Here is a 23,397-nt window from a genome sequence, read left to right as displayed (position 1 = left end):
GAGTCTCTCATTGGCTGCGATGATGTTGGGGGTGCATTAACTGACACCCATTGGCCAATGATCAAATTAAATAAGTGTTTGTTGTTAAACTCGAATGAGGTTTTGCTTTGTTAAACAACAGCCTTTATCTGGTTCTACATGCCTTCTCATATAACGTGTTTTATATTAAAGACCATTCATTTTCATTGATGTCACAATTGAGCAGACTGATTAAGTGCCATTTTAGAAGATTCAGTCCTTGATATGCTAATTTATATTGTTTATGTTGTGTTCATAATAAAAAAAAAGTTAAGACAGACAATTTAAAGTCATTTAAGAATAAAAAAAATAAGGGAATAAAGAGTAAAGAGACATGAACTTTAAGCTTTATTGATTAACAATGACAACACACACACACAATCAGGTGTTTATTGCATCATAGCTGTTGCTGAATTAAGCATTTTAGCACAACTGCAATGCTATTTTGACGATTTGCTATCCAGGACAATAATAATAATTATAATTATTATTAATATAACAAATAAAGTATAAGGATTCAATTCCCATAAACTTGCGTTACTTATGTGCTACTAAACATGATTCAAAATGGTCTCATATAGGTTTATCTCAAAATGATATATGCAAATCTTTTTTAAGTGGGAATTTGAATCATTTTGCATTTGACATTGTAACTCTAGTCTTTTTAATGTTTTTAATAATAATTCTTCTTATACAAAAATATTTTAAATTAAAGAGAACAATTAAATATTAAAATATGTACATGTTAATTAAAATTTATACACATTGATTATTTATTTTGTAATGGGCAGGTTTATTATAGCCATCATAAACTAAAACTTAAACCATAAAAAAACTTTTTTGTTACCTGAAATATAATAAAGATTAACTGAAGTAGAAAAAAAAAATTATTAAAAAAATAACTTTTGCTTATTTTACTTCAGCTGGTGAGGCAACATTTCTTATTTTCATTTGGTTCAGCTTGATGGCCTAAAACAACCCAAAACTGAACTAAATATGAACAAAAACTATATAGGAATTTTAAAAATAACAAAAACACAAAAAATAAAATTAAAAATATAAAATTGTAATGAAAACAGAAAATACGAGAAAAAAAAATATTAATATATAAAACATGTGAATAATACTAAATAGCCTAGCATGTGTAATAGGTGGGTAAATCTAGTAATACTGTTAATAACACTTTTACTTATGTAATTGTTACATAATTAACACTTAATTATCACCAAATTGCTAAAATAATCACTGCAATTATGTTTTTTGTAATATCATCTTAAGCATACCATTCAGAGCAACATCCCGTCCTGCTCCACCCTCTGTAGATGGGAGAATGTGAGAAGGTTTTCAGAGGACTGTCTCAATTAACATGTAGTTGGGAAGTAAACGCTCCTGACCGGCTGGAGGGAGTGCCTTCATGTACCCCGCCTAGTGATGTTGCAGACCATGTGTAGACAGTCATAGAAAAGAGTCACAGCCTCAATTACAGTCACACGCTCTGATCTGAGGTTCTTGAAAACATAGTCACATGGTTTGAAAGGAAAAAAAGAGTCGAGAGGAGGAGGAAGTTGAGACCGGATAGTAGCATGCTTACCTGGCAGACTGTTAGTCTCACGTTATATTCAACCGCTACTCCTACCAATGAATTTACCTGACACTTTTGTGCACTTGGGCACTTGTTGGAGGAACTGACTTGGCCGGTGAGGCCCAAGAAAAGGACATGACACAGAACGGCACTGTAGCCGGCAATGGCACTCAGACTGATTCTCTCAAAATTGTTATCGTCGGAGACGGGGGTTGTGGGAAAACATCCCTGCTGATGGTGTACGCCAAAGGAGATTTCCCAGAGGTAAGCTTTTAGGTCACAATTTAGCTTCAGATTATGATTTTGAGGGGTTTTATGTTGGAAAAGTACAAATTTGCTTGTGCTAACTTGACAGTTTTGTGTGTGTCTGTGTGTGTGTGTGTGTGTGTGGGTGTTTGTGTGTGTTTGTGTGTGTGTGTGTGTGTATGTGTAAGTAAACCAGATTTACTTCAGTTGTAAAGATAGTTACAGAATTGACCATTTTCAAGAGAAGGAAACATTGCAAAATGTATAAGAGTCATTTGCACAACATCCTCAGCAACTAATTTCCACTGGTTTCTGCCTACGCCTTGATCGTACTTCAAATTGTCTTGTAGAAACCTGAACTTATTATTCACTATCATCCATTGTATGCCTGTATTTGTCTGATTTTATGTTGAAAATCAACAGAAATATGCTCCATCTGTGTTCGAAAAATATGTCACCACTGTATCCTACGGAGGGAAAGACATTCAGCTGAATCTCTATGATACAGCAGGTAAGTGTCTACAGACGCCAGACACACCTCAGAGTACAAACACCCCGTTCTCTATAGTGACATGCTTCATTAATAAACTATTTAGGCAGGAATATTGAGTGAAATGGGTTTGAAGCGTTTAGTAATAGTTGTCTCAGCTGTCATCCCTTAGGTCAGGCCACATAGACACTTTGATCATTGCATGATTATATAAATAATACTAATAATATTTTGAAAAAATCCCTTTGGCATTGTGTTCAATTTAATTTTGAATTATTTTGCAAGATTTAATAAATGCAGCCTTGTTGACAATACAATATATATATTTTTTTTTAAAAAGACAAAAAAATATATATATCTTACCAACCCCAAACTTCTAAACAGTATTTTGTTGTTGTTGTTGTTGTTTTTGTTATATGTATATACAAAAAATATTATTACAGGAAAAAAAAAGTTATAGTTGTTTTGAAGCCTAAAATTGATTGAAAATGGGAGTTAATATCTGAGTTAGTCGTATTCTAGTTTGTTTATAGTTCAGACATTTCAGAACTGTAGGATATATTATTATATGCATTTATATTTATATATATTCAGGAACTAGGATATATTTGACATTTTTAGTATATTTCTACAGTGAATATATTGTTATAGAAAAGGGAAGTGCATTTTTTATTAATCACACCGATCGTCAGAAATTTTATACCTTATATGGAATGTTCCCTTATTGATTTAATCGTCATTTACTGTCACTGACCTTGGTGAACCACTGATGTCTATACAACTCTTCAAAAACTCAAATGTGTGTTTTTTTTTTTGTCTAAATTGAACTGCTTCTTCAATAATCAAGCTACTTATCAGACCCACACTGCTGTCCAGACCTTCTGTGTGTCTCATGAACAGGATGTTGAAGCCAGGATGTGGTTTCTACCACATCTCGGTTTTTCGTCAAAATACTTTCATACGTTCATAAAATACGACACACAGGAAGATTCTGTATATGGTCAGAGGTCTCCACCTCCTCGGCGTCAATGACTTGTTTAGAACCATCGCCATAGAAACAGTCCACATAATGCAGCGCTGTTTTCAAGTATCAGTTTGATAAAATGACGTCATTTCCTTCTAATCTGTTTATTGACAGGCCAAGAGGACTATGATCGCTTGAGGCCTCTGTCGTATCAAGAAGCAAACCTTGTTGTCATCTGCTACGATGTAACCAATCCGACGTCTTTCGACAATGTCACGATAAAGGTGAAATCATTTGCCTCCAGTTGAGAATAAAACTGAAGTGTTCATCAGGTGAAAGTCTGTTTTAACCTTGTTTGCTGGCAACTGTGAGCTGATAAACTTTGACCTGAACAGTAGATGATTACAGACGGACCACCTCTAAAAACAAACAGTATTTCTTCGAAGCTTCCTGTCGTGTCAGTTCAGATGAATGTGTTGAGCCCTGTTTAAATAAAGACACAGCAAAGGGACTGTTCAATTATGGCCTAAAGATAGATATATTACACCATTACGGCATTAAGGAAGACCAGAAAAAGTATTTATATAAAAGAAGAAGTTCACTTTTAAACATTTTTTTATTTATTTATCCCTGTTCCCCTATAGTGGTACCCAGAGGTGCGTCATTTCTGCCGTGACGTCCCCATTATCTTGATAGGGTGCAAGACGGACCTGCGAAAGGACAAAGAGAAGACGAGGAAGCTCAAAGCTTTAGATCTGGAGCCCATCACATACCTCCAGGTTGGCTTTGCATTTACATTCATTTATTTGGCAGACATTTGACTTAGAAAATAAAGAACATCACAAGCCCTCAGTGTCATAAATACAAGTCATATTAGGTTAAGTTCACTTATTTTTGGGTTAAGCTTGTTATCTATCTATCTATCTATCTATCTATCTCTCTCTCTCTCTCTCTCTATATATATATATATATATATATATATATATATATATATATATATATATATATATATATATATATATATATATATATATATATCTTTCACACATTCAGTGTTGAAAACAGTTGTGCTACTTAATATTTGTGGAAACAAAAGGGGAAAACTGCATGTATTTTAAATAGAAATCTTTGGTCTTTGTAACATTATAAATGTCTTTACTCTCCCTTTTGATTAATTTAATGCATCCATGTTGAATAAAAGTATAAATTTCCTTAAAAAAAATGAAATTAAAAAATAAAATAACAACAAATTATTGACCCCAGCATTTTTTGAATTGTATTTATTTATTTGTATATTTATGTATCTTTTTATATGTTGGTGTAAACTAATTTACTGTCACAAACAAACACACACACACACACACACACACACACACACACACACACACACACACACACACATATATGTGTGTATGTATATAGATATAGATATGTTTAATATAGATATGAGTAATCAAACTTCATATCTCTTTCTTAGGGTGAAGAGACCAAGAACCAAATGAATGCTGAGGTATACCTGGAGTGTTCAGCTAAATACAGAGAGAATGTAGAGGACATTTTCAGAGAGGCAACGAAGCGAGCGCTATCGGCCAGGGCTAAAGCAAATCACCGTCGCAAGAAGAAGAAACGCTGCACCATGCTGTGACCATTACCAGAAGAAACACATTTGTTTGAGTTTTGTATATATGAACTATAGGATATTTTGTTATAAAGCTTCTCATTGTTTAAGCTTTCACGGAGGAATATTTTTCAGGACATGTGGTGTGCGTTTTCTCATCTGCCCACTATGCAAGGCTTACTTTTTGACAGAGGTCACCAGGGTGTGTGTGATAAGTGTGTAGTGGTCCACACCACATCCTCCTGCTGGTGTTACTGATATGACTTGAAGCAATTTGGTCTTGCATGCTCGTGGATCCAACAGTAGATGGAAAAACTGCTGCTGATGTTTTAGGGATACATCACATGGTCATATTTTCAATTTGGTTACAGTCTGTGTTGTTTAATAATGATAGGGGCTCAACTAGCTGAAGTAACAGCCACTATGTTACACTGCGTGTGCAGTTCACGATACACAATAGTTAAATTTTTTAAAACCTTGCGTTACAGTATTTTGGCCATATATTATATAAACTTTCTAAACAAAAAAGGTACTGTGATGTGCAAAATAATCCTGGGGATTTGTAGAAATATCAGTCTGTGTTTAGACCACCACCATTAACAATGTTTTAACAGTTTTGATTCTCACTAAGACTTTATCTCGATAACTCCTTTAAATCTCACATAGGCACCAGAAAGTGTTGGATCATTTGAAAACCATTTGCCTGACAGTGTATATTGTACAAATAAACCCGTGATATTTTAAGTTTTTGTGCAGATAGGTGTTTTGAAGTGAATCATGTGTGAAACAAAATTAAGTCGCTCTTTGCTAGCCTAGCTACAGCTGATTCGGCACACAGATACTTTTATTTGCATACTGCAGTTTTCAGACATTAGGCAGTCATTTGAATAACATTATCTGGTTTCTTTAGCTAAACAAACTTGGTCATATAGTGATGTTGTGGTTAGCATAAATACTCCTGCTTAGCAGGATGTGACTGCGGTAACGGAAGCCTCCAAACACTAACGTTACTGCGTGTCACAGCCACGAAGCTGAGCTGAAGACTGAAATGCTACTTCAGCATTAAAATATTATCAATATGAATTTACTGACAATTTCATTGAGGCTACTTTCCACGGTTATTTTTATTTTATATATTGTATTCCATAAAGCGGATATAATTGGAACTAATACTAATATAATAACACATAAAACAGTAACCATTAAGTTAATCTCTAAAATTGGACAAAATAATTATAGCTAAACACCAGACTACACAGGGCTTTGTAAACGAGTAAATAATAAATCGAATCACTTATTTATAAACACCTTTATGTCACCTACAAGCCCCAAGTAGAAGCACATGCTTCACTCTTGCTCCATCTAGGGGTGAAGATCTAAGTAACAGATTTCCACACAGATTGCATTAGATTCAATTTATTTGCTCAGCAGCAACGGAAGGGCAAGACAAATCCAACTTAATATCTAAAAGGCCTTTTGGAAAAAAACTTATTTTCCTCCAGTCTGTAGGCTTATTTTATGTTCAAGCAAAAAGTGCAGTTATTCTTTCAACACAAAACATTTACAAAATCACACCGTGAAGAGTGACTACTATTACACACGATTTACGCAGTGGTTAATTGTGCAATAAAGCATTTCCCAACATGGGAAATGGCGTTTAATTACAGGTTTTTGCTTCAGGTAGAGTTCACTGAGCCTGTGAAATTGCAAACAACTTGTAACACTTGGGTTCTAGGCTAAACTAAACCAGGTGTGAACAGGCAAAGGAGAGCATTGAGGCAAACAAGTCATCCAGGAACCAAATGCAACTTCTGTCAGTACTCATCTACATCTTGGATGGCCTGATGTTGTGTAAATTCTAATCAAAGGTCATTTTTGGGTGAACTATTTCTTTAATTCAAGAGTTTGGCCTTGCTCAAGCACTGTACTAACAAGCCACAACATGCCTAACACACCTTTCCCTTGAAGTTGCATTGCATCAATGCTTTCCCAGAAACATGTAACATAAAATCGTGAAAAAAACAAAAACAAATCTTGGATATGTTTCAGCCAAAATGCCTTGTATGCGAACAAGTACTTTAATCCGTATGTACCCTTAAAAAAAAATAACCCCCTTTGAGGTGTTGCATTGAACTGAGCATCTACAGTTCCACAGCCTTCCTGCGGCATTGCATAAACTTTAAATGTGGCTTATTGTAAACAGATTCATGCACAAGAACAAAACAAAAGTATAGTCTCTGAAGGTTGTCAGTGGCTTCTAGCCCAAACATTACCCTCTAATTGCTGTGATTGCACAAATAAAAGCAAAAGCAATGTGGCAGACGATAGAGCAACGTGACACGAAAGCTTGGGTTTCATTGCCGCTGCTGAAACGATTTCGCCGACACGTCAACATCTACCTCCGGCCCTCTCCAAACAGCTTGTGGGACGCGACTCCTATAGACGAAACAGTTTTGTGCGTTTTGAAGTTCAGTTCTGTGACATCCACACTGGCCTCGCAGCATATGAATTCTTCGAGTTGGCGTCTCGTCAGTTGTTTTTAACCTTTTCTTTGTTCTTCTGAAGCTTCTGGTGGACCACTTTCAGAGTAATGAGGAAATTCCCCAAGAACAGGACAAGAAACGTCAAGGCCAACATGAACACCTGGAAAACAAAACATTTAAGCGCAAAAATCTATTTGCTAATATTTGGGGTTTTGAGCAATAATAGTGATGTTTGACAACTTCAGCTGCTCTTTTTACCTGCCATTCCTTGCAGTCATCACGGGCAGACAACTTGAAAAGACTCACAGCATTGTACAGCTGCCAAAACTGAGCAGAGGACAGAAAACACAATTCTCTTATTCTTTTCAGCATCATTACTCCAGTCTTCAATATTATATCCTACACAAAACCTTCTAATATGCTGATTTACTACTCAAGAAACAGCTCTTATATTGTTGCAAACTTCATATTTTTGTGGAAACTGTTTAGGATTCTTTAACGTTTTTATTTTAATCTTTTGTATCATTATAAATGTCTCTACTGTCCCTCTTGATCCATTTAATGCAAAATAGAAGTCTTGATTTCTTGAAAAAAAAAAAACTTTTTATAATACACACAGTTATATGGTAGATGTTACACTGTCAAATGCATGACAATTTTCACAGACAAACGTTTTAAGACGACTGTAAGGTTGCATGAGAATCAACATAAAAAAAAAATGATAGGCAGAATTTAAATGCTGGTACTCACATGGCCAAAGAATAGAAACGGAAGGAGGAATGTAAGCCCTCTCCACATCCACGACTGAAAGCCCTCTGTAAGAGTAACACAAGAGGTCAGTCTGGGGTCTGATTTCAGGCCAAACGTGTAACATCTGCAGCTATGAAACTATGACATCATCCAGATCAACATTTCTCCCAGGATTCAAATCAAAGACACAATTCCTACCCACTGTCAGGTCCAGCTGGTTTCTTTCCCCCAGAGCACGTAACCGATACAAGCAGCCGCTCTGATAATAATACTGAAGAAACTGCACACAACCTGCCAGAGAAACACAAACCATCACATTAAACAACAAACAAAAGACAAATAAAGAATACATCGATTATACTCACTCTGATAGATGGAGAAAGCCAGGAACTGACTTCTGAACATTTGATACATTGGACCTTCTGGCCTTAAAAGACAGAAACAGAGAGTAGTGATGAAATACAAGCCGGTGATTTAAAAAAAAAATTTGTATTACATTATTTGATTTGTGGCCGAAACACTTACCACGTCAACATAACACCTGATAAAAAGGTTGAGACGTAGTGATGTGACACCCACCATCCTTTAATCCTAGTAAGAGATAATAAATGCAACGTAAATCATAATCATTGAAATAAACAAAAACAGCCAAATAAATAAAATAATCAGAGCCAAACAAACTAACAAGATAATAAAATACCACAGCCAAATAAATCAACGGAAAAAACAAAGTGCTACAACCAAATAAACACACAAAAATACAAATAATAAATATACCACAACAAAATAAGTAAAAACAAACAAAATACTGCAATTAAATAAATGAATAAATAAAAATGCTACAAATGAATATATAAAACAGAACAAAGTGCTAAAAACAAACAAAATACTCCTAAAATAAATAAACAAAAATAAATACAAATAAAATACCACAACCAAATAAATAAACAGAACAAAGTGCTACAAAAAAAAAAAAACTAACAAAATACCACAACCAAATATATATATATATATATATATATATATATATATATATATATATATATATATATATATATATAAACCTAAAAATGGTCAGATAAATATAAAATACTACAACCAACCAAATGAAATAATACAATCAAAGTTCATTTTCATTTATTTTAAACATTTTGCCCCAAAACACATTGTTAACTGGTAGAATAGATAGAGGCCAGGAAAATACTGGGAAAATAGATTAAAACTTGAATCTCCCAATAGCACAACACCAAACCACTAAGTCATAACACTGATCAGATGTATTTTAAACTGAACTCACCGTGACCCATTGCTCATGAGGATACTCTCTCTTATTGTCAATGTGCAATAATACCACACTAATAAAAAGTTGAAGATTTCATCTGTAACCCTGTGAATGGGACGTTAAATTATTAATAACATTACATTTAATTAATAACATTAAATTATTCAGATCTCTCATCTTACCGGTAATTGAAAAGGAAGAGGCAGGTGACGGCTCCAAACATAAGTATTATAGTCATATAAAGTTTGAACTTCTCATATTCATCTTTGTACGCAAACCTGTTGAGTAAATTTTGCAATTTCAGCAATTTTGTTTTGGGAAATCTCTCTCTGCTCAATGGACATGCTCACATCTGACTCACTTGGCTTGGTTGCTGAGGAGCGTGACATTCACATTTCCAAGTACTAAATTTAAGTACAATCTGAAAGAAGACAATAGTAAAGTAGAAAAGCCTCAAAACAAAACCTTACAACTGTGGTATTCTAAATAACACATTCAGAAGGAAGAACTAAAACCCACCCATTTTTCTTTGGCAAATAGGACTCCATTTCAAAAAAGACATTTTGCCTTTCTTTAATTTGGACCTGCAGGTCATTTATTATCTCCGTTTCTTTTTCACTGTGAGTTTTCTTACACCTGTTTTAAAGAAAAAAGAAAAAAGATCCGTTTACATCATTGTGCATGTGTCCTCAAGCTCTTTAGTAACATCTGAAACTCGGCTCATACTTATGAAGGTTATTCTTGAGGTCTTTCAGGCCTTTTCTTTGTTTGCTAATAGCATTGCTGCATATCGCCTGCAGGTTCGTCAGCTCCTCCAGCTTCTGTCTGTAGACTTTGTGTGTTTCCTAAAACACAAAACAAACTGGAAGTCAAAATAAAATCAGAATCATTTCCTAATACATGCATGACCTTTCAATGGGCACGTGGCATCCTCTGGATGCTCATTTTAAGGCATTTTGAACATGGTCCAATCCTTTCGATCAACTCTAACCAGGTTCAGTAATAGATGACAGCTGAGTGGTGATGAATACTGAATGACTACCATATTCAGCTACAGTGGTATTTACATGGTTAAATTATACTAAGGTTTTTTTATTTGTACCATAGTACTGAATATTTTTACTTAAGGTTTTTACATGGTACTCCAGGGTAATTAAAAAAATACCAGGGTACTACCATGGTATGTATTTAAAAAAAAGTGTATAACCATGGTATCATGCCCTAAAAAAGCACTTTTTTTAGTAGTATTCAAACCCCTGTAGCTTCATGAACTTCACTGTCTAGAGCTTCGCCATCCTTTAATGATCTAAAGCAGTGGTTCCCAAACTGGGGTGCGTGCACCCCTAGTGGTGCGCAGACTGACCACCAGGGGTGCGCAAGAGAATGTTTGTAATGGCGGGGAAAAAGATCGCTCTTTATTATATTATTTTTATGTATTTAACTGAGGTAAACTTTACATGCAAAGGTTTTATTAAGAAATAAAATTTCACATTTCACATTACACACTACATTACTGTATAAATTACAATTGATATAATTTCATTTTACAAGCACGTTTGTGTCACAATAGCCCCGCCCTGTTCTTTTAGTTCATATTAGGTGCTAACTGATAATTTGTTCATTTTTTCACTTACTACATTCAACAGAATGGACACCTGGGGCCGGATTCACAAAAATCTTCTTAAGAAATAAATTAAAATATTAAAACGTTCTCAAATATATTCCTAAGAAAATCTTAATTTTTTTTCTTAAGAAGAAATTAACAGCCGTTATCTGAATAAATACATGTTGCTGCTAAACTCACTCCTGTAGATTACCCTAATAATCATAATCATAAGCACGCACCAGACTGTATATTTTTGTTGCGACTTTGAATGGCGCTCAGCTTCATGTTTTTAATGCGGCCTGTTTTTGAACAGTTACTTTTAAAATAGCCTGTCTTAAGCTGCAGCAATATGTTTCATTAATTTTTGTGTCGTGTTTTTGCACTTTCATCTGAGTGAACGCTTCCGGTATTTTAGTCCGCGCTTCTACAGCAAATGCATCCTGCGCGCTCATATGCACCGAATATTGCCAAAGATGATGTATTAATAAGCTAAAATTAACCCTGACTCGTTTCAGGGTTGCTAATGAGTTTTGAAGTCAGCAAAAAGCAGCGTCACACACAGGCTAATCATGAGCGATCATGTTTACATTAACAGTCATCGCTGTCCCTTCAGAAAACTTGTGCACATATCTAGTCCTCCTATGTATTATATGTAGCTGTTGCTGTAATGTTCAAATATAACAATTAATTTCAAATAACCCAATAAATTCATTAAATAATTATTATTATTTGGATTTAAGACAAGTCTGGGGCTGTCCTAAATTTAAGAAGATTATCTTCAACAACCTTAAGAAAAGATAAGAATATTCCTAAGATGAATTTTTTTGGGAATACAAAATATCCTTAAGTTTTTTCTAAAACTAAAAAATAAGAAGAAAATGGAAGTTGACAAGAAATTTCTTCTTAAGAATGTTTCGTGAATCCAGGTTAAAAACGGGCACTTTAAAGAAATTAAATATTTATATGTATATATCATATATATTTAATGTATATGATCTGTGTGCAAACATGCATGCCATCCATCTCACAAAAAAAGGAAGTGATCTTTTATTATTATTATGTTTTCTAATTTACAGTGAATATTTGTATTTAGTTATTGCAATTAAAAATGTGAAATCTAACCAGAGTAAGGTGTTGGGGGGTGCTTGACAGGTGCCAAACACTAGAAAGGGGTGCATGCTGAAAAAAGTTTGGGAAACACTGATCTAAAGAGTCCATCACGAATAGATTATACGATCATTTTTACAGTTGAGTAACAACTCGTGGTTAACATCTAACATGGTTTAACCAGTTAAATTCGTGAGTCATTATCAGATCTACTCTACTAACACACCAAATTTATTAAAAGAAAAAAACATATAAACGAATATACTGAGTCATTTTAGTATAGTTTTTTTGAGAACTGATGCCGGTACAGTTAACGGTAACAAAAGAAAAACTGTTAATCTGATGAGCTAAAGCCTGTTAGCCGCGTCATAAACATCCAAAACAGACACATTTTCTTCCTTACTAACACAAGATTCATCTTTCGTCTGTCGGAGCACTAATACAAAACATATCCGTTCAGTTCAAACCTGTAATTGCTGATATTCTTCCTCTATTTCTGTCCATTCACTTTGACATCTCTCTAGTGACATTGTACCCGTCTGTACTGGCGCTGCTCTGCCGCGAACTGCCGCTAGTTGGCGCTCCAGCTATTTATATCAGCACCGCTTCTTCACCCATCCACCAATCACAGGCCAGCGTAAGATTCCGAGGATGACGTCGCCACCTAACGACTGGGAGCGTCAGTGAGTCTTTTGGTCAAGCCTGAAGGCTTGTTGCTAGGATACCGTACACGAATTCTTTTCACAGGTCAGTCGAGATCGAGCTGTTTGACTATTGCAGTTTAAATATAATTATTTTGTTTGTTTTAAGTGATTTGGATGGTGAATTTGGTCACAGGTAAGGTCAGAGCAGGTGCTAATAAACCTACTTTATGATTACCTTACTCAACTTTTATTGTATTTACAGTTTTTAAGTGCAGAAACTACCTACACAAAGTACTTTAGTGCTTGCATGTTCAAGCTAATAATATTTTAATGATAATAGTCTTTTTTATGTACAGTATGCCCTTCTTGAAAAGACCCCAGACTACAGAACCTCTTGTAAAACTTTGGGACAAAAAGGCCCAAAAATGTGGGCCGCATCACACTGTGTATTCTGTCAACGGAGATCAATACACAGGCGAGTGGATGGATAATAAGAAACATGGTAATATTTATTTTGAATTGAATATTTAATGGCATGTTTTTATACATTCGATGCCTTGATTATCACAGTAAGAAGCCTGGCAATTTTAATGGACAAGCATTAATTTAATTTACTTTGTTATGTAGATGTGTTCTGCAGATTACATTATTTGTTCCTTGGAAACGCTGCGTATCAAAGCTCGATCTGGCAGAAAGATTTTCCCTCCATTAACAAAATGTTCCTGAACATAGCTTTTACTCTGATAAGGAAAAGGAGCACAGGTTTGGAAGAAAACAGGACTGATCTATGACGGAGACTGGAGGTGTGGAAAGAGAGAAGGCTATGGAACCCTGAGCAAGACTGAACTGGAGACCAAAGAGTATGTGAGAGTTTATGTTGGTTCTTGGTGGAATGACAAGAAGGAAGTAAGTATCAAACACTTTGCCATCATATGGTCTATAGTTTCCACAAATATATCATCAGCCTTTCGTTCAAAGGGTGCCGGGACATATTTCTACAGTCCATCTGCGTTCTATGAGGGGCAGTGGAAGGAAGATCAGAGGAGTGGATGGGGACGGATGCAGTATGAGAACGGGGAGCTGTATGAGGGAGAGTGGCTGAAGGACAAACATCATGGACAGGGTTTGCTTCTGCTAGGTACGGACTAAAAACAAGTTAGCAAATGAGCCAGCCTGCATGGTGGATCTCACTAAAACATCTTCTGTATAAAGAAGAAAAAAATCTGAAAATCATTACCACAGACACTACTGATGTGTGTGTGTATGTGTGTATATATATATATATATATATATATATATATATATATATATATATATATATATATATATATATATATACACACAATTTAAATGTAAATTTATGCATTTAACAGACGCTTTTATCAAAAGCGACTTACAGTGCATTCAGGCTTTCAATTTTTACCTATCATGTGTTCCCAGGGAATCGAACCCACAACCTTGGGCTTGGTACGCAATGCTCTACCAATTGAGCTACAGGAACACTAGGAACACTTGTAATATATATATATATATATATATATACGATAGAATAGATTATAGATGATAGTAATAATTCAAAAATTAAATAAATAATTAAACACACACATACATATATATATCACCTTTATTTATATAGTGCTTTAAACCAAAAAAAAAAAAAAAAAAAAAAAAAAAAAAAAATATATATATATATATATATATATATATATATATATATATATATATATGTGTGTGTGTGTGTGTGTGTGTGTGTGCGTGTGTGTGTGTGTGTGTGTGTGTGTGTAAAATTAACAATACCTACTGTATCCATTTTTTTGCATTATGGTACTTTGGTATTTGCATATGATAAATAATAATATAATTTTATTTATCATGACATTTGTTATATAATACATTTATTATATATAAATGATAGTAATCATATTTTTTGTCTTAATGATAATGAGAATATGGGGTAAAATTTTCTTCATCAAAACAATGATGTAATGCAAATAATCTTAATGGTCTTAAATTGGCTTCAATTTCTTCTTGCAGAGAGTTATGATCCACACATTTTTATCTTTTTTTTGCAAAGCTAATGGAAACAGGTTTGTGGGCACCTGGAGTGACGGACAGAAAAACGGACACAGCAAGTTCTACTACCTGGACAGAGGTCAGCTGTACGAAGGCTTTTGGGTTGACGGTGTTGCTAAGTGTGGAACCATGTTTGATTTTGAGAGAGAAGCAGCATTTAGACCAACAGTGTATCCAATTCCCAAGGTAAATGATTAACGCTGATGTTTGCTCATTTGCATGATTTCCATTTTGATACAAGCCTTCAGTCATAGGTTCCTAATGTTTCGTAATTTTGCATGGTTTTTTGTTACCAAATGCAGATTCAGAAATGCTGTGGAATTACAACTCTGCTTTATGTCCAAAGGTTTGCCTACAGGATTCACAGGCTGTGCTGATGGAGGCACAAGCGTATTTCACCGAGGACAAGGAGAAATCAACAGAGACCACGATTCCAAGTCACATGGTTGCTAGGCAATATGTACCTTGACAATATCCTGAAATCAAAAAAGGCAGACGAGTGCAGTGAAATACGTTTTATCAACCCCTCACGCACAATAAAATCACACAGTACATAAAAACTGTTGGTACATTCTGCATCTACTAGTATTGAACAAAATGGCAAGATTTTATTTTGTCAAGAATTGCATGTCATGCATGATAAAAAAGAACACAAATAGGTGTTTGGTTGAAGTTGGTCTGCTTAAGACTTTAATTAAAATGTAGAAATGTATGTAGGTTTTTAAATTCCAGGACATGCTGTGCATTAATATAAAGAACTTCTTAATCAAACTTTACACAAGATGTTTGCACAAGATGGATATTATTTCACATACTTCTGAAAAGAAAAAAAAAAATCATTGTATTTCAATTTGGCAATACTGAACATATTAATTTAATGTTGTTTTAATCATTTTCGTCGATGCTACTGATGTAACTACATGCTTAAACAGTCCTCTGCTTAATAAACACTTTATTAAAATGTGTTTGCTAGCATAATCTCACAATCCTGCCAGTTCTTTAGCCGTGATGGCTCTAATCACTTCCATCCACCTTCAGACTGAACAGAGGCCCCTTTAATGGGAAGCGGTTTCAAATACTACCAAAAAAGGTCAGACAAACATGTTGATAAAGTGCCTTTGTTTCTACTAAGATGTGCTCATTCAGGGGGTTCATTTAGGAAGGCAAAGGAGTTTGAATAAGACTATGATTTCTGCTTTTGATTCAGCTGTTCAACAGCAAAGCCCTGAATCAGAAAACATCAAAATTATTTGGTCAAGTGGACATTAAAGTGTCCCTTGTACTGTAATAACTTCAAACACAGCCTCTGATCAGTATTTAAAAAAAGTGTTGTTATAATACACACTCATGTCTGTAAGAATGTAGCTTGCCTTGTGTGAAAATAAAAACCTTGCAAGTAACAAAATTGGCACAGCTGCCATACTGAAATAAAGGATTTTCCCTGTGATGAATTTAAAGAATAGTTTACCCAAAAATGAAAAATTGCTTAAAATTACTTCACCTTAGGCCACTCATATAACGGTAGATGAGTATGGAGCAGATTTAAGAAATTTAGATTAGAGACATTTCATCGCTACATGGATCCTCTGGAGTGAATGGGTGCCGTCAGAATGAGTCCAAACAGCTGATAAAAACATCAAAATAATCCACACCACTCCAGTCCATCAATTAACATCTTGTGAAGAGCAATGTGTGTTTGTAAGAACCAAATCACTTTAAACTGTCACTTCTGGCTAAAAGACCAGTCCATAATTCATAATAATGCTTCATCCAGTGATAAAGTCCATCCCCTGTAGTCATCTCACACCAAAATCCACCAACTTATTTTTTAATTGTTTGTAAACAGCACTTTGTTCTGTGCATATTTCTCTCCTGATTCAGATGAGATAACTTTTTCACCGGAGAAAGCGATATTATGGATTGAGGAGTCATATTTAGCCATATTTTTTTGTTTAAAATGTCTTAATGGATTATTGTGATGTTTTTATCAGCTGTTCAGACGCTCATTCTGACGGCACCCATTCACTGCAGAGGATCCATTGGTGAGCAAGTGATGTAATGCTACATTTCTCCAAATCCGTTCTGATGAAGAAACAAACTCATCTACTTAGATGGCCTGAGGGTGAGTACAGTTTCAGAAAATGTTCATTTCTAAAAAGACAAAGAAAACATCCATAAAACATGCTGTGCATGCTTTCACATTTAAAACAGCCTGATATTAGTAAATCCAGCAGAAACAGTGGACAAATCCTCAACACATAAAACTGGATGTTTTGGTGACGACATGCAAACAAATAGATCAATACGAATGGTCAAAAATACGATGTGTTTCAATACATGACAAAGCTAGAACATTAACAGAAGCTCTTTCCCAAACTCAAAACTAGGGGTAAAGAGAACTGGGAGACTTTAACGTAGACAACTCCCCTCGATTGTCCAATTCATTCTGTAAGTCCTCCAACTCTTCTAACTCTCGAAACTGCCTGTCGGTCTTGTGGCTGACCAGTGAGCGGTAGAAATGCACAGCAAAGACGATAAAAACCAAGCCAAAAGGGACCATGATGGAGGTAGACGTGATCGCAGCGGCCACCCCAGCAGATATAGTACCGTTTTTCTGGTCCTTCGGCTTAATGGGTAAAAACTTGACCCAGCACAGCAGGACCACCTCGGCCAGGAAGAGCAATGTTCCAATTACTGTGGAAAAAGCCCAGGCCAGCTCGATGTGGCGATGCATTCTCTCGTGAGGAGACTCCTTCACAGAGTTGAGGTTGTGCACGTTGCTGACCGCTTCGATGTTGGGGAGAATGCAGGTGCTCACCATGAGGGCAAACAGGTGGACAGCCACTAACACAGTGGTGCAAGCACTGAAAGTGATCAGCAGTCCTGGTGGATAGTCGTGATTGGTGTCCAGCTGTACTTCCACCATGGCCACCTGTTGAATGGAAGGAAAACACAGGTAAAATACAGTCTTCGAACCCAACAAATATTGTACTGTAATTTCAGTCATTATAATGATATATATAATTAGTGTGTATCTAAAACTAATTTATATTATAATAAAACAATTTTATTCATCTATCTACCTGGGAAGTGCTATAAACAATAAAAAAAAATATACTTTTTTTTAATTTAAATTTTTTTTTTTTTTTTTTTTTTTTTAATTAAGAATATTTACATGAAACAAAATGTGCATTTAGGTTTAAAGAGGATTAAGATGTTAATTTAAAGTTGGACGTGTGCAGATTGTAAGATTTCTTAGGAATCGGTTTGGCAACGAATTAAAGTGCACTGCAGTGGACGAATCAAGAAGTTGAGGCTTATGGAAGCATAGGGGTAGCATTATTCAATTTGGAATGTAATATGCAAAATGACAATGCAATATGTAAAATGGCAATGCATTTCTGTATTTACATTTACATTTTCCAATACATTTGTGCAACGTTTGGTGCAAAATGAAAATGAAAATTAAATTACATAAGTTGAATTTGACATTTCATACACCAGTTTTAATATGTAAAATGAATACTAATTTTAACGCTTTATAAGTTGCAAAATTAAAATTAAAATGTATTACAGAAATGATTAGATATGTCTAACACGTTCAAGCAAAAACTGTGGCAAAATGATCATTTAAATGCTATTTTTCTTAAATGCATTAACACTCACAGTCAAGACACTTGCGATTGCATTTTCATTCAATGTCCCGCAATGAATGTAGCAAAATTCAATGTGCACATTGAAAATGCATTCCGAGCCGATCACATCTCCGCCCCCTCCCGCCATGTCAATCACTGCGTGAACAAGGCGGGGCTTACAGAAGGTCAGAGACTCACATCTCAAGAAGATGATTCAAGTGAGAGAACATGGACAAGACAGTGGCCCGTGTACGTTTTGATCATTTTGGTTTATGGCTTCAATATTTCATTCGCACTTGTGGGCGGAGCTGAAACGCTGCTTTCATCTGATTGGTCGAATCGCTCCGCTTTCAGCTAGGTCTTTTTATTCTTTAAGGCAGAATAAGAGTCAGTGCGAGTGAAGCACTGTAATGTCTGAAACCACCGCTCACTGTTAATTAGCATAATATTTGAATCAGATATAGTAGCTGGGCACATAATTCGTGCTGTCGAAACCTGCAAATTATTTCTAGGTTGTAGTATTGTATGAATATTGTCCCACTGATAAATACAGTGCAAATAGTTCTGTCTCCTTGGATAATAGTGAAGTGGAAATAAATATAGTTAAATTTATGAAATAAAATGAAATAGGATTTTTTGGGAAGGTAAGTCTGGCCAGTTATAGAAGCAACACGAGTCGGACGAGTCTGAAGATCTGAGCTGAATTGGGTGAAACATTTAAGTTCTAGTCTGTGTCATTTAGCCTACTCTCATAATAAATAATAATAATAATGTTAAGTATAGGTATAAGTTGCATCAGTCCAAAAATACGTCATGACGAGTAAAAAAACATATATAAGTCGCACTGGACTATAAGTCGCATTTATTCAGGACCAAGAGAAAACATTACCGACTACAGCCGCGAGAGGGCGCTCTGAGGTAGGCTACAGGAGCACTGAGCAGCATAGAGCTAATTTTACTATTTTTATTTAGAAATTTAACTATATTAATTTCTACAATTATTTATTATTGTCACACACACATAGTGCCTTATGACTTAAAAGATGAGAGTGGTAAATGTTACAGACATGGAACTGTTCAGTCTATTATTGATTTTTATTTCCACTTAACTTTTATCCAAAGAGATAGAAATATTTGCACTGTATTTATCAGTGGGACAATATTCATACAATACTACAACCTAGAAATAATTTGCAGGTTTCGACAGCACGAATTATGTGCCCAGCTACTATATCTGATTCAAATATTATGCTAATTAACAGTGAGCGGTGGTTTCAGACATTACAGTGCTTCACTCGCACTGACTCTTATTCTGCCTTAAAGAATAAAAAGACCTAGCTGAAAGCGGAGCGATTCGACCAATCAGATGAAAGCAGCGTTTCAGCTCCGCCCACAAGTGCGAATGAAATATTGAAGCCATAAACCGAAATGATCAAAACGTACACGGGCCACTGTCTTGTCCAGGTTCTCTCACTTGAATCATCTTCTTGAGATGTGAGTCTCTGACCTTCTGTAAGCCCCGCCTTGTTCACGCAGTGATTGACATGGCGGGAGGGGGCGGAGATGTGATCGGCTCGGAATGCATTTTCAATGTGCACATTGAATTTTGCTACATTCATTGCGGGACATTGAATGAAAATGCAATCTCAAGTGTCTTGACTGTGAGTGTTAATGCATTTAAGAAAAATTGCATTTAAATGATCATTTTGCCACAGTTTTTGCTTGAACGTGTTAGACATATCTAATCGTTTCTGTAATACATTTTCATTTTCATTTTGCAACTTATAAAGCGTTAAAATTAATATTCATTTTACATATTAAAACTGGTGTAGGAAATGGCAAATGAAAATTATGTAATTTCATTTTCATTTTCATTTTGCACCAAACGTTGCACAAATGTATTGGAAAATGTAAATGTAAATACAGAAATGCATTGCCATTTTACATATTGCATTTTCATTTTGCATATTACACCCCAAATTGAATAATGCTACCCATATGCTTCCATAGAGGCTTGGCTGCATCCGGGTAATATCCAGTAGTGTGTTGCTCTTTAATAACATTACTAAGTAAAAACTGCAATCATGAATATATGTACAGTATAAAGTTGAACATTAGCACAAGCTAAACAAATGTGGCTGTCACTTTGTGATTGCAGATGCATAAAAAACAAAGAGTCGTGCGCCTTTTGAAGCCAAAATATTCGCTTAAACTTACACAACATTATTAAACGCACTTTCTCTTTAACAACTCGGTGTTTATACAGCCGGTGCAAACCGAACGTGCACAGCACTAAAGAAACAGACACGAAAACCAACTCACCATTGCGAAACCGGATAAAAGAGCAGACGTGCGACTGGACGCTTTGAGTTTGGCTCTGCTCAGGTAAAGCTTTCTCCAGGACAGAGCCTGCAGCGAATGCTCGTTCCGACTCATGTTCATCTGAGCAGAGGTTCTGAGAAACTATCCGAGAGATTCAGCTGAACTGAAGCATTGCGCTGGGTTAATGGTGAATCTCCAGCGCTACGCCTGAACGAGACAGTCAGCTGGCTTGTTCAAGTGAAACTGGATGCATCCTGAAGGCATTACCCACAAGCCTTCGCGACAACACATTTGTTTACACACTTATTAGTGTGTGAACATAACAGAATCGATGTACATTTTGTACACTTTCTTAAAAAAAAATATATGATATTTTTTTTTTAAAGAAAGTGATATATGATATATTTTTTTGTACATTTATTTGTAAATGGCTATTTCAAAAACATTAATTTCATATGTATATACAATTGTATTAAATATTACTATCTTACCCTTTTTCTAAATACATCAACAAGAAATTTTACTTTGCCAAGAGGAAGCATTTTCTTTTCTCCTTGCTATATTAGCTAATATGCACATTTTGACCAAACAAATTTTTCCCGTAAAAATAGAACTTTATTTTAGTTAACATATATATATATATAATTTGTCTGTATGTATTTTTGTTTATCCTATTTGAACAATAACAGCTATATTAGCAAATATTCACTTTTTATTTTTCATAAAAATATATAATTTTAATTAACACTACATATTTATTAAGTTGAACAAATATGCACATTTTGATAAAAAACTTTTTCATTAAAAAAATCTTTAAATAAATTTTAGTTAATTAAACTTTTAGATTTTTATTTGTCATGAGGATAAAAATATCTTCTTACTATATTAGCAAATATGCACATTTTGATGTCAACTTGGTCACCATTAGCTTGTTAAAGTAATTAGTAAATAATAAATAAACAATGATAACAATAATTGTTACTAATTGCTACTACTACTATTAGGCTAATAATAATCTATTATAAATCTTACACTTTTTCATTTAATGCCCCAAATAATTCTTTATTTAAAGAGAATCGGTCATACATATCTATTTCTATTGTAACTAAGGCTATAACTTGTGGGTTTTTAATATTAGAATGGGCAAACGGTAGTAAATATTCAGATATTGTCGCAATATTACGGTGTTGTCGAAGCACACATGCATGAGTTTAGCAACTGCAGAGCGTGCATTCCAAACAGAAGAAAGAAGGAGCAATTCCGGCTTCCAAAAAAAAAAAAACAATTCCTATGTGTAACCCCCCCACAAACCATTTGGATAATTCCTCAGAAAAAAAATTGCATATTGTTTAGGCCCCTCATAAACACAATCCGCATTATGTGCATGTAATGTTTTGATTCTCTTGACTGTGATGTCACGTGGTGCACTATACACAAAAATGGTTCCTACTTAGTTTATTATGGAAGGTGGATGGGGCCAAAAGTCTCAAAATGGAATGCTAAATGAATTCTAAATGTATTTTTATACAATGAAAATAAAACTTACTTCAAAGAAAAAAAACATTGGACAAATTATGCAAAACAACTATGCAATGTTTTCCATCGAAGCGTCAAAAAGCACCTTATAGAGTTTGAACTTTACATCAAACTGCTTCTATTTCACACAAACGGCGGCACAGACGTGCATATTTGGCTAGAGTTGCCCTGAACTCGTTCATTTTCAGATGGGGAGTTGTATGAGGTGTGATTTATGCATTTACTTTGCTAACTAGGCAATAAGTCTTGTCAATCGTCATGTACCTTGCCGTGAGCAGAAGCCGTGACCAATGAGGTGTGATAAGAAGCGCGACACTTTCATCACCCCCTTCTCGCGTTTCTTATAACATTATAACATTATAGTTTTGTATTGTTTGTGGTGTGATCAACATTTGCATAGTAGTAGATGTGTTAGGGAAGTAACATTTTTATTACATTTAGCTAAAATGAACAAATTGTAGGAAATGACTCAAAAAAAAAAAAAGATTTGTTCATTTTTCTGAACAAGACTCAAAGGTCCAAGTCGGTAAAATTATCTGAAGTTCCCATCGCTTGTGCAAACATCATATTGAGAGTGAGGAGTTGTCGTCATAGCACAGAGCCCCTCCCCTCAATATCACAGTCTCCGCCATGCTGGCAGGACACCGGCGGCAAAACAGGATTGTTTACATGTGTTGTTTAACTCTATAATGGAGGAGGTTTTTGCAATTCCGCACTGTTTTACCATGACTGGAAGTTACTGTTGCATTAAAAACTGCTCCAGTACCTCACGAGATACATTGGAACACATAGGAACAATGGAATAGGTTTTTTTAGGTTACACCAAGGGCAAAACGGCGGTATTTGGAGAAGCTCTCAGGCATACAAAATATTGACCCATACGAGCTTCCTGCAGCGGAATGGCACAGAGACGTGGACCATACATCCACGAACACATATGGACATTGTGAAGGATCTTGTTTTTGGTGTAAGTTACTACACAATTCAGGAGTTTAAAAGCCACACATCTTTGGAAAGTTACGAGGCTTTATACTGTGGCTG

At 35.2% G+C, this 23,397-nt stretch overlaps 4 protein-coding genes across 4 annotated transcripts; 2 read left to right on the top strand and 2 right to left on the bottom strand.

The window, feature by feature from the left end:
* The first annotated feature begins 925 nt into the window (after positions 1 to 925).
* On the top strand, positions 926 to 5,662 carry LOC128020709 (rho-related GTP-binding protein RhoF-like). Its single transcript, XM_052607336.1, has 5 exons — positions 926 to 1,864; positions 2,270 to 2,357; positions 3,475 to 3,584; positions 3,945 to 4,079; positions 4,778 to 5,662. The coding sequence occupies exons 1-5, from the start codon at positions 1,736 to 1,738 to the stop codon at positions 4,943 to 4,945; spliced, it is 630 nt and encodes a 209-aa protein (XP_052463296.1). The 5' UTR covers positions 926 to 1,735; the 3' UTR covers positions 4,946 to 5,662.
* A 656-nt stretch (positions 5,663 to 6,318) lies between these two features.
* On the bottom strand, positions 6,319 to 12,715 carry LOC128020708 (transmembrane protein 120B). The gene is made up of 12 exons (XM_052607335.1): positions 12,614 to 12,715; positions 10,160 to 10,278; positions 9,953 to 10,069; positions 9,795 to 9,854; positions 9,616 to 9,711; positions 9,449 to 9,538; positions 8,677 to 8,742; positions 8,517 to 8,578; positions 8,350 to 8,442; positions 8,152 to 8,216; positions 7,660 to 7,728; positions 6,319 to 7,561 (listed from the first exon to the last, which is right to left on the bottom strand). The coding sequence occupies exons 1-12, from the start codon at positions 12,674 to 12,676 to the stop codon at positions 7,448 to 7,450; spliced, it is 1,014 nt and encodes a 337-aa protein (XP_052463295.1). The 5' UTR covers positions 12,677 to 12,715; the 3' UTR covers positions 6,319 to 7,447.
* A 141-nt stretch (positions 12,716 to 12,856) lies between these two features.
* Positions 12,857 to 15,350, top strand: morn3 (MORN repeat containing 3). The gene is made up of 6 exons (XM_052607329.1): positions 12,857 to 12,983; positions 13,147 to 13,292; positions 13,539 to 13,696; positions 13,769 to 13,928; positions 14,865 to 15,049; positions 15,210 to 15,350. Exons 2-6 carry the CDS (start codon positions 13,148 to 13,150, stop codon positions 15,330 to 15,332), a joined length of 771 nt encoding a protein of 256 aa, XP_052463289.1. The 5' UTR covers positions 12,857 to 12,983; position 13,147; the 3' UTR covers positions 15,333 to 15,350.
* A 1,632-nt stretch (positions 15,351 to 16,982) lies between these two features.
* On the bottom strand, positions 16,983 to 21,100 carry orai1b (ORAI calcium release-activated calcium modulator 1b). Its single transcript, XM_052607330.1, has 2 exons — positions 20,821 to 21,100; positions 16,983 to 17,795 (listed from the first exon to the last, which is right to left on the bottom strand). Exons 1-2 carry the CDS (start codon positions 20,938 to 20,940, stop codon positions 17,247 to 17,249), a joined length of 669 nt encoding a protein of 222 aa, XP_052463290.1. The 5' UTR covers positions 20,941 to 21,100; the 3' UTR covers positions 16,983 to 17,246.
* Positions 21,101 to 23,397: the final 2,297 nt, after the last annotated feature.

This window comes from Carassius gibelio, chromosome A10 (assembly GCF_023724105.1).
Source record: "Carassius gibelio isolate Cgi1373 ecotype wild population from Czech Republic chromosome A10, carGib1.2-hapl.c, whole genome shotgun sequence".
Taxonomy (NCBI): domain Eukaryota; kingdom Metazoa; phylum Chordata; class Actinopteri; order Cypriniformes; family Cyprinidae; genus Carassius; species Carassius gibelio.
This window is presented reverse-complemented; position numbering and strand designations above follow the sequence as displayed.